Here is a 17,504-nt window from a genome sequence, read left to right on the forward strand (position 1 = left end):
GAGTAACAAAGTACTCATGTGCTTCACTTATGTACAATTTACCTAAGGGGCACTATGTAGTTTTGGAGAAAAAAGCAAACTCAGAATTTTAATATTTACAAGATTAACAAGCTAAGAATACAAACTCAGAAATATCTATCTTTTCCACAAGTGAATAAATAAGCTGTTCTGTTTGAAGCTAGATATTTGGCAGGAGCCCACAAATACAAACAAAGTAAAACAGTATGAAATTGTGTTGTCCTTCAAAGTTGCACGATGTAGTTTTGGGGAAGAAATTTCAATCGGAAGAGAAAGATCTTCATTTGATGTTTTATTTATGCCTACACAAAATAAATTAAAACAGCTCCCTTTGGTTTCATGACTGAATAAACTGAATAAACAAACTGACCTTAAGGAAAACACAATTTCATACTGTTTTACTTTGGACCCTGCCACATTTCTAGCTTCAACTTGTTTATTCAGTTAAATATTTTAATCTCTTCTCCAAAGCTACATAGTGCCCCTTCAAGGTCAGTTATTCAGTTTAATCAGTCATGAAAACAAAGAATTTGTTGATTTAGTTTGTTTGGCATAAACAAAACAGTCAATGAATTTCATACTGTTTTACCTTGTTTATATGTGGCGGACCCTGCAACCTATCCAGCTTCAAACAGTGTTCTGAGGACCTTATATTCCTCTGAGAACAGCTCAGTTATGGAAAAGATGAATATTTCTCACTTTGAATCTCTTCTCCAAAGCTACATAGTGCCCCTTTAAAGCGTGGACTTGAGTTTACTGTTCAACTCACCACTTTGCTGAGCTTCGTTAGTCTTTTTCTTGGAAGTTTCTCGGCCTTTGTCTGAGTCTTGTCTGCTCAGGACCTCGGACAGCGACTGGCGGGAACTCTGCCTGCAGGTTTGGCTGGCGACGTTGAACCGTGCGCTCTTCTTCCTGGACCGGTCCGACTCCGGAGCGGAATGGCTCCTCTCCGGGTCATGGTTCTCCGGCTCTGAACCCACTTTCACCAACGCGTTTCTTGTCCTTGTTAGAGCAGAAGTCACCGAGCCCATCACCAAAAAAAAAAGGTTAAAAGCTTCAGTCGGAAACGGTTACTCTGAGTTTCATCTTTACTCGAACCTGTTGAAACTTGACTCCATTTTTGTTTGTGGTCTGTTCGCCATAAACAACCAACAAGGCGCTGGGAAGACAAAAAAAAAATCACCCACCACTGTCACTCACACACTGTTAGCTTGTAACTTCATTTTAAGCCACGTTGACCGAGATATCAAAATGAGAAGAAGCGAAAAACAGAGTTTAACCGGATCATGTCGGCATCCCCCTCCACTCGCGTTTCCTCCGGCAGACACGTCACATGGATGAAGTTGCTCTTGTCGACAAACACACTGATCTCTCGGGGCAGACCGGTGAAAACAAGCGACATTAATTAACTGGCAACCATCCCGGGTTATTAAAATAAGCAGAATTACAGCTGCACTCACGGAAATGTGCCTAATATTGTTTGTTTTATAAGCAAAATTAGCCAAGATCGTCCTTCGTTAAAATCGCGTTTTTAACGTATGTTGGGTCAATTATCGCGAGATCTGACCTGGGTCAAAGAAACAAATTCCAAAATGTGATTTAATGGAGCTTCTGGCTACTTGTGACAAAACGGATCCTGCTGTTCAGTGAACGAGCCACCACTGCAGGTGGTTCAATTAACGTCGACCACCGACAGATGGCAGTCAAGTACAGCAGGATCTCAAGTGAATTCAGAGCAGCATCATTTGATTTGGGGATCAGTTTTTTATCAGCACCGCAATATTTTTCTGTCCCCTATAAACAAGCCAGGGATTCCCCCATTTATACTGATACCTTGATCTTGACATTATTCAAGATTGAAGATTTCTTTATTGTCAGTATACCGAGGGACAATGAAACTTCTTTTGGCATTCCCTCTGTGGTAAAAATAAAATAAAAGCTAATGAAGAGAACATAACAACAATAAATAAGTAAAAGCAGCATCAATATGCTGCAATATTTTGACCTGTGACCTGTAAACCTCCTAATATTTTAATGATAAAATGTAACTCTGTCAAGATGAATATGCTTTTTTACTGAATATCATCTGTGTTCAGTGGTGGAAGAAGTATTCAAATCCTCTTACTTACATAAGCATAGCAATACAATAATGTAAAATAACTCAATTACAGAGTCCTGCAGTCAACATATTAACCCAATATTAACCAAATAAATGAGTATGCAGTATTATCTGCAAAATGCACTTAACGCACCAGAAGTAAGAAGTACTTGATGCATTATTTATGAACCAATCATGATACATATAACGTGATATTATTCTGAAAAGTTACTATAGCTGTCAGATAAATGGAATGGAGTAAAAGGTAGACTATTTCACTCTGAAATGAGGTGGAGAAGAAGTATAAAGTTGCATAATATGGAAATTCTCAAGTAAAGTATCTCAAAAGTGTGTGTAGCTATAGTTCTTGAGTAAATGTACTGTTATCTTATCTAGATCTTGTTATGCAATGTCAGTGTTACTACATTTTGGTTGAACTTTTGAAAAGATCATTGTGTAATGATGACATTTCACTTTGTAAAGCTCATTACAATTGATATTTACTGAATGAAGTGTCAAACATTCTTACCTCAATGTCAGTTTAATTCTGGGGGTTTTCAGTCATGTCACGTATAATGAGCTTCCTCATCAGACAGAGTTTGTGTGGTTGTCATGAACTTTTAAATGTTTAAATTTACCTTTTGGTCTGAACACTTACTCATCCTTGTTTGTTTGAAAGTTGAGCTTCATAAGTTCACACCTGACCTCGGAAAGAGCAGCTGACAACACGATCTCATCTCAAGATCAAATCAGCAGCTGTAAGTACGCCTTAATGTATATTTGTTCTTGTGTATATATGGATTTAAATACACTTTCTGTAATGAAAAAAAAACTCTAGAGGCAAAAGATGTGGGACCCAGGGGGTACTGGATTGTATGTATGGTGTTTTTGATACTTTGTCTCTCCTGTGTATAAAAATACCATCACGCTAAGGGCAGCAGGGTGTGGTTAGCTGGAAAATCATCCTGAGAAGGAACTGGCCACACTTTAAAAGCGTCAGTGAGGAGGTTTTAATATTTAATCCAACCTGAATCTACTCATTTCTAGTTCCAGTTCATTGTAATGATTTAAATACAGCAGGACAATTTAGTTTCCCAAATCAGTTTTGTTTCTTGAAACATCTTTTGCATGTTATGGTTTTATCTCATTGAGAAAAATTGAAGATTCCACAATTTAATTACTTGTTTTTTTTCTTTTTACCATTCTTGCATTGCTTAAAATGATACCAGTTTCCCCTTTTTTTATATGAGGAACTGTTTAACCTAATGCTACTAAAGTATTACAACTCATGCACAGGATTGAATTACAGTCTCAATGTTTTATTGCTGCGTACAGGCAATGGTGACATCTTTAGCATACATTGTTTCCTGGAGTGTGCATGCTGTATTGATCAAAAATACTACTTTGGTTACAAAGAAAGATTTTTGTAGACCTCAATAAGGATTTCTATGTTGTGCTGATCTCATTATTGTGTCTAAACAAATGTGACAAAAGAGAATACTCTCAGCAGAGGAGAGGAAGCAAAATACAGTCTGTGTCAACTAACAGGCTTACTGGATCATCACATATAAAGGCACTTTTAGAAGCTGTTTGCTTTTTCGTGTGTTGTTGGTTTGTTTGCTTGCTTGAAGCCCCAGTGGATTGTGTTTCTTCATATTGCTTTTGTTGATTGTTTGGCAAAGTCAACGACATTATCACTCCATGTCATCGTGGTTCTGGGTTGACTCGTTGATCACCTGAACAAGGATGTAGAGGACAGAGAAAGGGTGATGAGTCTGAGCTCAAAAGACCGTCAGGAAATTACTTCATTGATTGGAAATCACTTGAAGTGGATTCTACCTGACCATCCCTAGTCTCAATGGTCTTGATGAGAACCTTCTTGGTTGTTGAGGTTTCAATATGAGGCTTGGAGTCCATCATTGTTTCTAAAAAAGAGAAATAGTGTGTTCTATTATTAGCGTGCGATATATTTATCACATTCCTGCTGTGAAATCAACATGCGGACTGTGATCCTACCTCTCAGGTTTAGAGATGAGAAGCTAGCCAGTGGGGTGGTGATTCTGAAAATGGAGACAGTAAAGGCCACATACTATGATCTGCATCTCTGCTGAATCACATGAATGCTCAGACAAAGGTCATTATGCGTTACCTGCTCTCCTCTCCTTCCAGCAGCTTCCTATAGGTCGCAATCTCGATGTCCAGGGCCATCTTGACATTTAGGAGATCCTGATACTCCCGAAGGTGACGAGCCATCTCGTCCTTCATGTTGTGAATGTCCTCCTCCAGACGTCCTACGGTGTCCTGGTAACCGCCCGTCTCCAGGGAGAAGTTCTCCTCCATCTCTCTCATCTGGCGATCCAAGGACTCATTCTGGGACAGCAGTCAAGAGGGAACAAAATGACACTCAAGGCAGTGAATTAAAATAAAAGACAAGAGTGAGCTCTTTGCTGTGTCATCGTTCAAACAAATGCCTTGTTTTTGTGGCTTTTTGTGCTAGATTTGTTTGACTCAAGCTATTTTTGGATTGGAAACATTGGGCTTTGTATTATTTCCTTGTATGATGCAGTGTGTATACTCACAGTTCCTTTGAGGGCATCCACCTCGCAGGTAAGTGCCTGAACCTGACGTCTATAGTCATTGGCCTCTTGCTTGGCCACTCTCAAAGCATCATTGTTCCTGGCGGCGGCTTCGGTGAGGTCAGCAAACTGGCAATCATAGCGACAAACATAGACAGAGGGAGAAAAATCAATTGTTCAATAAATGATGAGTCAGAGGTTGAGGGAGAGCGAATATGGCAGATAGGGTGAAGCGTGTAAGTTATAAAAGATGTGGCCACAGGGACTTGCAGACATGACGCCACACTTTGGTGGTTGAAGCAGTTTTAATGCTTGTTCAAGGTCATAAAGACAAAAAAAGATTCTAATGTACTGAGCTGCTTTTAGTATAAATGTCCAGAGGGAAATATTTTCTTGGCTGCTGAATGCTCGTTGATCTTTTTATTTTTTAAGGGTTATAAGAAAAAGGAAGATTCTATTTTACTGCAGTTCTTATAGTACTTGGGCAGATGGTTTAATGCCTTTTAAAGAAAAATAATAGCTGTAGTTAATTTTAACCAACACCAGCTGATTTTTTGGCCACATGGGGGCACTATAAACATGCTCTAAACGCAACACTGACACATCATTACTTTTTAAGTTGATATAGTGAACTTATTAGCAAGCAGTTGTCAATTTGTTGCGACATTAGCATAGCAAGTTGTGTTTCTGTCTACCTGAAATAAAGTCCGAAGGGAAATATTTCTTGGCTGCCAAACGCTAAACTCTGTTCACAAGTTGTTCGCAGTTCGTGTACAGAGGGTGCATAGATATTTTTATGGTTAAACAACTACCTACTGGTGTTGTAGGCAGCAACGATACACCAGTACCAGCTGTGCTTTCTCACCCTCTCTTCTTTCTGACAGTAATTTGACACATACAAATTATTTTTAATGGCTTAATCCAAAGAGAAAAGACTATTGTTTCAAACAAATGTGATATTCAAAGTGATATAAATTTAAAGTTGCTGTAAGTGATATATTTGTATTAACTTAAGTGTTAAATAGCTTTATATTCCTACAGTAACCTCTTTTATAAGTGGTGGGTCAGTAACCCACAAACTCTCTCCTCCCCCCACTCATGCAGTAAAAGAGAAAAGACATTTTCTGGTATCCCTGCCAACTTTATCCAATCAGGACAGAGAACCCCATAAAGAGGTTGCCCTGTCTGCTCATGAACACAGAGAGAGTAGACTTCTCCTGTTAGCTGTTATCAGTGGAAGATCTTTACCTTGGATTTGTACCATTCCTCAGACTCGTGGATGTTTTTGGAGGCCAGGTTCTCATACTGCAGGCGGACGTCCCTCAGAGCAGCTGTCAGGTCAGGTTTAGCCATTTCCATGTCCACCTGCACATGCTGCTGCTGCTGCATCTGACTCTGCAGCTCCAGCATTTCCTGCAATACAATCAATAGAACAGGCATGTACAAATACATTTTTGCCAACTCAGATGACATTCATTAGGGACATTATTACGAGTACGTCAGCATTTTATTTTAATGTTCTTGTGTATATTTTTCCATGACTTTCCTGTCAGTGTAAAGTTGCACTGAAGCATTGAACCCGACTGCTTTAGTCCTCAGTCTGGGCAGGTTTACAATTATTTGGCCCAGTATTCTTGTAGTTTGCCTTTAGTTTGATAGGCAGTGCATGCACAGTGTTTTTTGAACTAGAGTCAGCTTTGGACACAAAAAGAGGAAGCTTACCTCATCATGCAGCTTCTTGAGGAAGTTGATTTCATCCTGGAGTGATTCTACCTTCCGCTCCAGGTCCAGTCTGGCGAGGGCAGCATTGTCCACATCCTGTGTTGTGACACCGACTCTTAATGAGGTGACTTGTGAAGGTGACATGAATTATACATTATGTGTCTGCTGACATAGAAAAAACAAACGCTCTTTCACATGCTGCATAGGCACACTCACACAACGCCCACATACACAAAGTGACCTATTGTGTAGCGAAGCAAGGTCACTCACGCATGCATCCAATAACAATCGAGTGTAGACACGTGACGAGCGTCCTTGCAGATGTCAATTAGGTGCTTTCTCGTGTTTTTCACGTGTCGTGTACACTGCAGCACCTTTTAGGCCACAGTGCTTGAATACATCATGGGCACTTTAGACACTTTAGAGGGAAATACATTGTACTTCACTACATTTCTTTATATCTATAGTCATTAATCACTTTTCATATAAAAATTTTACCATCAGAGCATATGCTGAGCTCATATGATGCAGTGTTTTTTTTAAGAGCCCATTCGCTCACAAAAAACTGTTTCGGCATAAAATGTGCTATTACTTGTGACACTTTAAAGGTGCAATATGTAATAATTGGCCACCTGAACTCGTACTCAATACAACTAGGGGGCTGGGAAACTGCTAACTGCCACATGCTAGTTGGCTCAGTTAGCCATGCAGCTAGTGGTCCTGACTGACCAGGACAGACTGGGGCTAGTTGGTTAGCATGCTGACTTCTGTAGATATCACAAAATACAAAGATGTCATCATGAATGTTTTTAACTCAAATTCTTACACATTGCATCTTTAAGTAATGTTGCTTACTTTTACTTTTTACTTACTTTTATTTCTATTAGGGACATACAGATTATCGGCGTGGTCGATTATCAATCTCCATTGCAATGCAATAATTTAAAAATTTGCTGCTTTGGATCTGATGCAGCATCTCCTCTCTGTGTCTGTGGTCCCACCCAAAACACAACATCTGATTGGTTTAATGCCACAAGTAATAGCCTATTAACACTGGATAATCTGAATCTGTAAAGTAACTAAAGTTCGCAAATAAATGTAGTGGAGTGGAAGGATAAAATAGCATGAAATGGAAATACAAAAGCAAAAAAACTCAAAATTGTACTTGAGTAAACTGTACTTACGCTGGTTATTCTAATGTTTGACGCTAAGATTAACATTTTTACTGCAAATGTAAATCGGCTCGAAATATCGATTACTGGTCTCCTTGATTACAAATAATCAGTATTGTTATCGTCCCTGGTTAAACCATATGGGTCAATTGCTAACCCTAGACCAATCGCTAGACCCTTTTTGCTGCGATATTTTGACCTGTCGAAGCAGGAAAATTATAAATTAATGAGGCTGCATTCCATTAAGTTGAGGTATTTGAAGGGCTACGGCAATGCGCATGCTCACTCATTGACATGACTTACTGGGACAGTTGATATAACCAAGCCAGCGTTAACGTCATTGGTCACACTTGTGCTCTTCCTGCTTTGACAAGTCAAAATGTGTGCTGTGAAAAGGGCCTATTTTTACCTTCTACTCGAGTAAAAGGATCTCACTACTTCCCTCAGCACTGCAGATCAGCTGCACAGAGTTTGCCAAATGGAGCCTTAAGCCCCTTACTGGACAATAAAAAAAAGCAAATGAAACTCTATAGTTGCACTTCTGTCTGTTTTTACCTCTGGGAGGAGAAAGGGTCCAATAATTTTAAGTGATTCCGTCCCTGTATAAGGGAGTTTGACTGAATAAAGCGGGCACTGCAGAAGCATTGTTCAAGAGACCCTTAATCCCTTTTGTTATTACCTAACTGCATTCTTAGCCTGAAAATCTCTACGGCTCTTTTGGTAGAAATAGTTATTCCACTGCGAGCTCTGTTACCGCGTGGTTCAAGAACTGGTAACATTTCATTCAACTGAATGAAGCGTAAGGCAAATGTTCTCTTCTGAACAAAAAAACACTATAACGTAAGAATAGTGTAGCTGTAAAAACATCCGTCTCTATTCTATTCGATTCTTGCGTATGTGTGGCCGGTGGCACCACACCGCTGTGCTTTGTCAAGGGCGTTGGCAGCCTGGTAATTGAGGTATCAGCAAATGAAGCAGCTTTGCGCCTGCTCTAATGCCACAAACAAAGTGTGCTATTCAGCAGGGTTTCCCAAACAGGCCCGAGGCTGGAGGAGTGACTGTCTGCCTGACTGAGCGGGAGCCGGCTGTGGACCCTGCATTGTTGTATGAGTGCCACCATGGCAGCCAACAGGGACTTCCTTCCTGTCATTCACATGGACGTGATTGGGTGATGTATTGATGGATCTTAAAAAGGAAATAACCACTGGGGAACTGAGGTTTATTGTTACATGTCTACTGCTATCCCATCAGCTCTTCGTTGCTCACCCAGTGATGGGCAACCATCTCTGACAAGCCCATAACGAGTGAGATTCTTCTGTGCTGATGCCCTCACCAGAACGAGACAGCCGGATCACATGGCGGCTTGTCTTTTCGCTCTGATAACCACATTGGGTCCACACTGTTGTCGCGTTTGTGTCCAGCTCATTCAGCGTGACCAGTCAGACTTAAAAAGATCTCCTCTCGTTGCAGGCCTGACTTAACAGCCACAACTTGGCCTTTTGTACCGGGCCGGGGTCAGTTCTGCTGCTCGACAGCTATTTCGGATCATGGATGGAAATTGCTGTTGTGCCATCAGAAAGAGAGCATTCCTGTGTCTGCAGCTCAGGAGTGATAATTAGATAGAGGGAGAGCAGACAGTCACACCACAGAAGTGAGACTCATAGAGATAATGAAGGCTTATCTAATCTCTTTGACATCACTTGTTTCAGGTTTTGACCCCATATGGCAGGAGAGGTGTGGCAGAGGAGGGCTCTCTTTGCAAAATAACACAATTATAACAGATGTTAACATCGCAAAAAAAAAATTAAATTCAATACTTGAGTCATACTGTACCTGTCTGAAGCTCTGCATGTTGCTCTCAGCGTCCTCCCGCTGGGCTATCTCATCCTGCAACCTGCAAAGACAGACAAAAAGCAGGCACTTTATGTTTTATTTAGGCAGCCACTACTGGGACTCTTCCTCTTTAAAAGAAAAAAAAAAACAGCCTCTTCTGCTTCCAAAAATGTCTGCCCTCTCCTGCCTCACTTCGACTTTACGCATGAAAGCATTTCAGGGAAGACTCGACTCAGACACAAAGCTGCAGCAGCACTTCAAGTTCAGGGTTTTGCGCAGTGGCTGGCGCGTATTCATGAGGAGAAAGCGCGTAAAGTCACATTGCATTCAGGTCAATATAACATGTTTATGATTAATAATCAGTCATGCACACGCTCGTGATAATTGATCTACTTCATAGGCCTGTAAAAGCTCTATCATCACACATTAGAGGACAGAAAGGGTGCCACGCCTCCTACTTCTCTCTCAGCCGGTCGATGTCTTCCGCCAGGTTGTCCCGGTAAACTTCCACCCGGGCCTTCTCGTTGGTGAGCTGGTCCACCTGGCGCCTCAGCTCCCGCATCTCGTCCTCGTACAGATCTCCGACCCGGGACGTGCCTTTGCCCCGCAGCTGCTCCAGCTCCGCCAGCAGGATCTTGTTCTGCTGCTCCAAGAAGCGGACCTTCTCGATGTAGCTGGCGAAGCGGTCGTTGAGCGACTGCATCTGCACCTTCTCGTTGGTGCGGTTCGTCATGAACTCAGTGTTGATGGCGTCGGACAAGGAGAAGTCCAAGTTCTCGGAGGCCAGCCGGGGCATGGCCGCGCTGCTCCGGAGCCGCTGCGTCTTCGCTGCGTACACGGTGGGAGCGAGGGAGACGCTGTAGGTCGCCCGGGAGGAGCGCACCGGGATGGAGTACTGGCGGCTGGTGTAGTTGCTCCTGGTGGAGACTCTCTCCCCGCCGAACATCTTCCTGTAGGAGGAACTTGGAGTTGCTCTGTGAGACATCTTTCTTGTGGCTTCGCAGACAATCGCTCAGTGTTGCTCCTGTCCCGACTGTGCGCCTGGGAGGGCGTTCCCTGAACCGTTACTTATTTATAGTCTCCTCCTTATGCAAATGGTTCAACGGTGACTTGAGTGACACCTCGGTGATCCAACCAGAGAGCGGAACACGGGAAGGTTGTCTCTCGGGTCCAGAACAGATCCTGCGTCAAACTGGGCCCAAACTGTGTTGGTGCTGTGCTCGGTGAAGCAGTGGGTGACAGAGCAGGGCCGTAGCCAGGAGTTTTAGAAATACTGAGGTCATGCCCCTCCGACCCCCACCCCACCCATCAGGAACATTTTGAAGATTTTGGTATAAATCGATGCATTTCTCTGCATTTTTGACGAGACCGGTAATCGCTTAGGAAATAATATCAGTGCCAGCAGATAGATGAAAACTGGACTCAAATTCTGACAGAAGAAGAAGAAGATAAGTGGAAAATACAGCCAATTCTGACTTAAATTCATTAAACTTATTTCTATGCTGAGAAGAACTTATTAACCTGGGTAACACTCTATTATAACAATCATTAATAAAAGGCACATTAATATTGATATCACTTGCAACTCTTTAATGGCCATCCAAATAATGTATACATGAACTACAGAGTATTTATTTATTTTATTTACCTTTCACGAAGTATTGTAAACATCACTTGCAACTTTTCAGTAAACAATTGCTTATAAATAGTTTATAAGGCATTTCATTGCTTGTTAACAGTGAATATAATTTAAAAACTATTTCATATATAATTGTTTCTTTTAATGATATGATGGATATTATAAAGTCTTACCATATATATATATATATATATTAAGATATCAAAGACCCAAGAGAACACAACCTCAGTATCCTCAATGGTAGCTACGGCCCTGAGAAAGAGTACTGAGAATCTGTACTCAAGTACAAGTACAGTTACATTACTGAAATATTACTCAAAAACAAGTGAAACTACTGGTATTAAAATGATATTTAAGTGGAAAAACTTAAGTATGAGTAAAATTACAGACTAATTAAAGTAGTCTGAGTAGTTATTTTAAGTTGCTTCCACCCCTGCAGTATAGTGACAGTCGGTATGTTTAGTCACACCACAGATTGTGATGCTCAGTTTTAAACCTCACTGTGCACAAGCCGAAATTACATTTGAGGTAATTACATTGGTGCCCCTTAAAGTACAACAGCACATGAGTGTCAGGAGATGCAGACTGTGCTACTGATAGTTGTTTCTTTTGGATGTTTGCCAAATCTGCTTATGAATAATAGAAAACTTTAAACAAGTAGGATATGAATCTGATCCCAGGCCACTATTTAAGTGCGACAAAGGACAAAGAAGATTATAATTGGAAGATTTTAATGTGCGTGTAGAGAAAAAAGGTTTTCCCAGGGAAGTAAAATTTCATCCTCACGATCCAGATTTGACACAATACAGTACTGAGAATTTCTTCTTGATAACTGATTTATTCATTTAATCAATTTCTTTCTCTTCTCGTCTCTCAAGCGACAAAAACACACATTCCACATGGATTTTTATACCACGTGTGTCGTTTTCAAAGGTTTTCAATCAATTTTGTGGATCACTGTTTTGTAGTCAGTGTTGCAGAAAAGTACACAAAGGTCACACTTGAGTAAAAGTAAAGATATCGTGTTAAAATATTACTTTGGCAAAAGTAAAAGTCACCCATAGGGACGGTATTTGAGTAATGTCTTGAAGTATCTGATATTAAACGTACTTAAGTATCAAAAGTTCAAGTAAAAGTAAATTGTATGGAAGTGATGGAAGGTAACTATGTATATTTACTCAAGTACTGCATTTAAGTACAATTTTAAAGTACTGAGTATTTCCTTTTTCGGCTACTTTTCACTTCCACTCCACTACATTTTAGAGGCAAATATTGTAGCGTATGTTTTACTCCACTACATTTATTTGATAACTTAAGTTACTAGTTACTTTGTAGATCGCTGTATCAGAGCCAAAGTAATGCATTTTTTAAATTAATTAATCTTATCAGCAATCGGATTAAAAAAAGAAACTGATTCTAATAAACAAGACAAAGCTTAATATCGGGTCTAGTAATCGGTCAAGTAGATAATCAGTCAACCCAGAGTATACAGTGTGTACATACATGTAAGTATATGTATACTTTACTTTTAGTTGTACTTTATATGCTTAAGTACATTTAATAAGACTTTTACTCAGGTACAACTGTATTACTTTTACCAAAGTAATATTTTAACATGATATCTTTACTTTTGCTAGAAAGTATGACTTTCGGGTACTCCATACAACACTTATGTATATACTGTATACAATGTGTCAACCGATTACCCGACCGATATTCAGCATGTTTGTGATTATTGGAATCATTTTTTTAATCTGATTTTCTACAAAATTAGTTCATTTAAAACTGCACTGATGCAGCATGCAATCTGCATAGTAACTAGTTAATAGAGTTATCAAATATTGGACTGAAAAGTACAACATTTGCCTCCAAAAGTAGCAGATAAAGTACCTCAAAATTGTACTCAAGTACAGCACTTAGTGACATTCCATCACTGGTCATAAGACTCCTCAAAACATTGTCATCCACCCATGCTAATATTATTTATCAGCTGTGGTGTACATGTGTATTTGTGTGTACTGGAGTATATTATACACACCGTTTACTAAACTGTGTGCGGAACGCTTGAGTGAGAAGGAGAATTTCACTCCAGCATGTGCAAGTCAGCAGCTTCACAGTTGTTAATCAGATTTAGAGAACATGCAAGAGGCAGAGCATGCAAACACATCCAGGCTGCACACTTATCTGATACACACACACACACACACACACACACACACACACACACACACACACACACACACACACACGTCTTTGATGATCACACACAGAGAGAGACACTAAAAGAAGAAGAGTTTGAGGTGGGGTACAAATCAAAGTCGTCCAGCACTGTCAGGTTTGCCGCAGCTTTGAAGTGTATGTTTGTAGTTTATATTGAGTCAGATTGACCTGCAGCAGCTCGTGAACATATATCAGACATGTTAGAGAAGTCTTTTCTCTCCTTGACTGTCTGTCTGTGTCTCTTACTTCCTCCCACCTCTGCGCACAGTGCTGTCGGTGCTGCAGTGCTGCTGACGAGCTGAGATTCAGTGACTGTGAAGGGAGACGCAGGGCAGCAGAGCTGAGCCAGTGACACCCTACACCTCCAAACCACACTGCACTGGTGCTGCTGGGTGTGCTGAGCATTTTAGAAACTCAAGGGAAGAAGGCAGGAAGGACGATCTGATTTGCTTGTTTGTTTGTCGACTTGATACCAGCCTGATGGCACAAATATTTCTTTCAGTGAGATTTTCACACTTTTGCCCTGAGGGTTTGGGTGGCTGCAATGCTTTGAATTTGGCATTGTTGCCTCTGAGATATGACTGTGCAGGGATGAATCCAGCTACTCAGTGACTGGCTCTGATCTTTGTGAAGCAGTTTAGTGACGTTATCATGTTTAACGCTCACCAAAACCCATAACTGAAACCTTGTAGAGCCTGTCTTGTATATAAGCTAGCTCACAGAATCAATTAACTCTCCTTTCAGCTGTCAACATCACCAGATTAATTGTGACTTTCAACTTTATTCATACTTTTTCTGTGCCGAGGTGACAGCCATGTTGGTGTTGGTGATGTATATGGAGCAAGAGATGTAGTTCACACAAAACTAAATGGTATTTTGATAAAGGTTCTCTGTCATCCAGGTCATGGTAATTCTTCTTTTTTTCTTGAAGACGTTTCACCTCTCATCCAAGAGGCTTCTTCTGTTCTAACTAACTGGAGGGGAGTTGCAGGCTTTTAAACTCTGTGTGGGAGTGTCCTTACAGAGTCGTTAAGGACACGTCCTTTCAAAATGGAATAGGAGCACAAGATCTTCAAACTTGTACTTGAGTAAATGTATTTAGTTACTTTCCACCACTGCTTGTATAACAACATCTTGGAAAGTACCTGCTCAAAAGGACAGCATTGAAGCCCTCTATCTTTTACTCAATTTTATTAATTAATAAATCCAATAAAGACGTGGCGTCAGGAGTGTAAAGGCACCCTCACTTAGATCCAGCTTTGAAGTTATTTTGGATACAAATCAGTTGTGAAACAGTTTAGTTTGGAGTAGCACAACAATAACCTAGTAAAGCTGTAGCAAGCAGGTAGCCCCCTTTGAATGTTTCAGAATCACATATTCATCTGTAAAGTAGTAACTCTAGTTATCAAGTAAATGCAACATAACAAGAAGAATGTTTTCCTCTAAATTGTAGTGGGCATGAAATGAAATACTTGTCTTGACATTATATTTCTTTATTAGCATGGGGCTTGAAGAAAAGGTTCACCCAAAAATGAAAATGTTGTTATTATCTACTGACTATCATGCTGATGGAAAGTTTGGGCAAAGTTTCGTAGTCCACAAAACATTTCTGGAGCTTTGCGGCAAAACACGGTCGCAGCATTCTTAATTCGCACAACTTAAGTCGATGGGGACTTGTTTTAAAACGTAAAATGGATCCATCCAGCTTGTCTCGTTTAGTCCAGGTCTCCGCAAGCCCTGAGATCCCAAGTTGATTTGAAAAGATGTTATTTATACCTTTCTTTAAGTCGAAATCTTCACTGTAGCTGTGAAGCTAAAAGCAGTAGCACGCATCATGTCTGAAGTCAGAGTTTGACTGTGCATCAGGGGTGTAAATAATGTCTTTTCAAATCAGTTTTGGATCTCAGGGATTTCAGAGACTTGGATTATGCCGGATGGAGCCAATACATTTTTTTTTTCAGTTGTATTTTTATGTTTTAAAACAAATCCCCAGCTACTTCAGTTGTTTAGGAGAATGATATGAAGTTCCACAAGTGTTTTGTGGATGACAAAACTTCACCCGACTTCCCATCGGCATGAGGATGAGGGGACAATGGCTGAATTTTCATTTTTGAGTGAACTTATCCTTTAATAAATTATACAGTGACAAACAAAGTGGCCAGATAGTTAAATAATTATTGTGCAAGTGTATCAATACAAGTGTTGCTCAGAGGGCCCACACAGGGGTCCCAGTATGAGTAACAGTGGAACCCTAAACTGGCAATGGAAATTCACATGATCAACACTCACTTCGAGGCAGGGGGGCCTTAAAAATTCCTGCTCCCAGGCCCATTATCAGCCAGCTCTGCCGGCGTTGGCCGCAGAGACAGACAGAGGAGGCCGGGATTGTCACAGACAGAGCAGGGATTGTGTACTGCTGATCTGTCACCTAACTGCAGCTACAGAATGCAGACAGTAGGCCGTAATTATTGTTTGTAGCCCGCTGTTTGCCAGTGCCACAGTTTAGGCCAAATAGCTCCCATTCTTGGCAATGTTTGGAATTTAGCGTTTGGTTGTTTTAATTTATGTTGCTGCTGAGGTTCCTGTTTCTCTCCAAAGCAACAGCACTGCAGGAGAGCTCACTAGAGAGACTGTCGAACAGGATGAGAAGAAGAATCAAATAAGATGCAACATTAGTCAGAGTCAGTCAGGCTGTAATGGGACAGGGCCACAGATAAGTTAAATCTTGTTTCTGGGTGTCATCGCTTGAAAACCGCAGGAGCTGGGCAGCAAAAAGGCATCCTTTGTTTCATCTCCCATGATGGTGATTCACCGACCCGCGCGCACAGTAGCCATAGCAATCGCCCCTAACATTATTTGCCCAAGCTAAAAGAATGAGAAAGATTCAGGGGCTTCTCCGTTTACAGAGACGAACTCTGTGCACTTATAAAGTTACAGAAATGAGTGTTTCTAGTGTGCAGTTTGCAGCAGCGCATCTCAAACTTACATAAAACATTTTTGGTCTAATAACTTGGTTGGTCTTCTTTGTGGCTCATTACATGGCAGATTTAGTGGAGGGAGTGCTGCAGCACAATGTGTGTAGTACGCCTCATTGAATGCATGAAGATCAGACTGAAGTAAATCTAAATGAGAGAAAGAAAGGCTGTAAATCCTGCCAGGGTCCCCGTGGAGCTTTTGTCAAGTCTGTGTGTGATGGTCAGGTCGTTATTAGTGGTGGACGACAGTAACTAAGAACAAAGTACAGAGTACAGAGGGACAATTTGTTTCTTTTTCCTACACAATGTTTATCTGAAACTTAAGATATTGCATGAAAAACAAATGATAAAGTTACAAAATAATTTTGATTGAAGCAGTGGTTGTTGCTTTTGCTTGCAACAAAAAAGCAGTGTGTAGTCGGGCCCTTTGTCACATTTCACATGACTATGAGTAGTTAGCAACTTCGGGTGTTTATGTTCTGTAATGTTGACTACCGACTGGAGCTGGAGGGAAAATGTACTTTACTTCATGAACATAACGTTACAGAGAGGAGAGGGCAAAAGAAGAGAGAGAACCAGAGTCTCTGGTGAGTAGGCTACTCATTTCATTGAGAGTTGTCCTGAATTTAACCACACAGACACACTCACCCTCAGTGTGGGCCATTGCTGGCTAAGGTTAGCTAGTGTACAGTACAGTAAACTGGCTGTTTGGGGCATAGCAACACTGCATGGATAACACAAAATGTTCCTGGTGTCAAACTCGCTTCACAGCTGATGAAAAATCTATCTGATGGGATTCAGGCGCAAATGTTCACAGATGAGGTAAAGTTTTCAAGCTTTATTCACCTCAAAAGTAGTCTTTGCCAACTTCCCTATTCTGGAAGAAGCAGTGGCGACCAAATGAAACATACTTTTAGCTTGAATAACTGTAGATTTCTCTTGGCTTGGACATTGTTGGAAACATTGTAATGTAAATACACAACTCGGCAATTTATAGTGGATAAGTTGTTTTTAGAAATTTGAATGCAGAATTCTTACATATTATACTTTCAAATAAAGGACCTTGATACTGAATGCACCACGTTATAGTGAGCATTCTTCGTTTCTATATCTGCTGAGAGCTGTTTTTCTTAAGCATAAGGGAACTTAAGCTTTTCTGTCAGCGGTCAGCAAAAAGAGCAGAGTACGAGACGACAGAGTTGAGCTTCCACTGGATACCTTTCGGCCAGAGTAACAACAGAGGAATTAAAC

At 40.7% G+C, this 17,504-nt stretch overlaps 2 protein-coding genes across 5 annotated transcripts in view; both read right to left on the reverse strand.

Annotated features, from left to right (window-relative positions):
• The window catches only part of pde1cb (phosphodiesterase 1C, calmodulin-dependent b), a 103,006-nt gene extending 101,450 nt beyond the window's left edge, over window positions 1-1,556 (reverse strand). For 2 of the 4 annotated variants that reach the window (XM_084368439.1, XM_084368438.1), the window contains exon 1: window positions 788-1,555. In XM_084368439.1, coding sequence (XP_084224565.1) covers window positions 788-1,049 — 262 coding nt within the window. In that variant the 5' untranslated portion in view covers window positions 1,050-1,555. Of the gene's footprint in view, window positions 1-787 lie in introns of all 4 variants that reach the window. The other 2 variants (XM_084368437.1, XM_084368440.1) reach the window with 2 other exon arrangements.
• Window positions 1,557-3,414: 1,858 nt separating this feature from the next.
• LOC311266839 (vimentin-like) lies at window positions 3,415-10,477 on the reverse strand. The gene is made up of 9 exons (XM_084369434.1): window positions 9,878-10,477; window positions 9,420-9,480; window positions 6,415-6,510; window positions 5,941-6,105; window positions 4,696-4,821; window positions 4,266-4,486; window positions 4,133-4,176; window positions 3,956-4,041; window positions 3,415-3,852 (listed from the first exon to the last, which is right to left on the reverse strand). Exons 1-9 carry the CDS (start codon window positions 10,402-10,404, stop codon window positions 3,811-3,813), a joined length of 1,368 nt encoding a protein of 455 aa, XP_084225560.1. The 5' UTR covers window positions 10,405-10,477; the 3' UTR covers window positions 3,415-3,810.
• Between the last annotated feature and the right edge of the window lie 7,027 nt (window positions 10,478-17,504).

Source organism: Pagrus pagrus (assembly GCF_965226575.1).
Source record: "Pagrus pagrus genome assembly, chromosome: 12".
NCBI classification, from domain to species: Eukaryota; Metazoa; Chordata; class Actinopteri; order Spariformes; family Sparidae; genus Pagrus; species Pagrus pagrus.

What these genes read in the sequence shown, in the direction of transcription:
- LOC311266839 (XM_084369434.1), bottom strand. Translation starts at nt 10,404, where the DNA reads ATGTCTCACAGAGCAACTCCAAGTTCCTCCTACAGGAAGATGTTCGGC. An exon ending in CTGGAAGGAGAGGAGAGCAG is followed by an intron (nt 4,177 to 4,265) that starts GTAACGCATAAT and finishes CTCCATTTTCAG; the next exon opens with AATCACCACCCCACTGGCTA. An exon ending in TTGAGACTAGGGATGGTCAG is followed by an intron (nt 3,853 to 3,955) that starts GTAGAATCCACT and finishes ATCCTTGTTCAG; the next exon opens with GTGATCAACGAGTCAACCCA.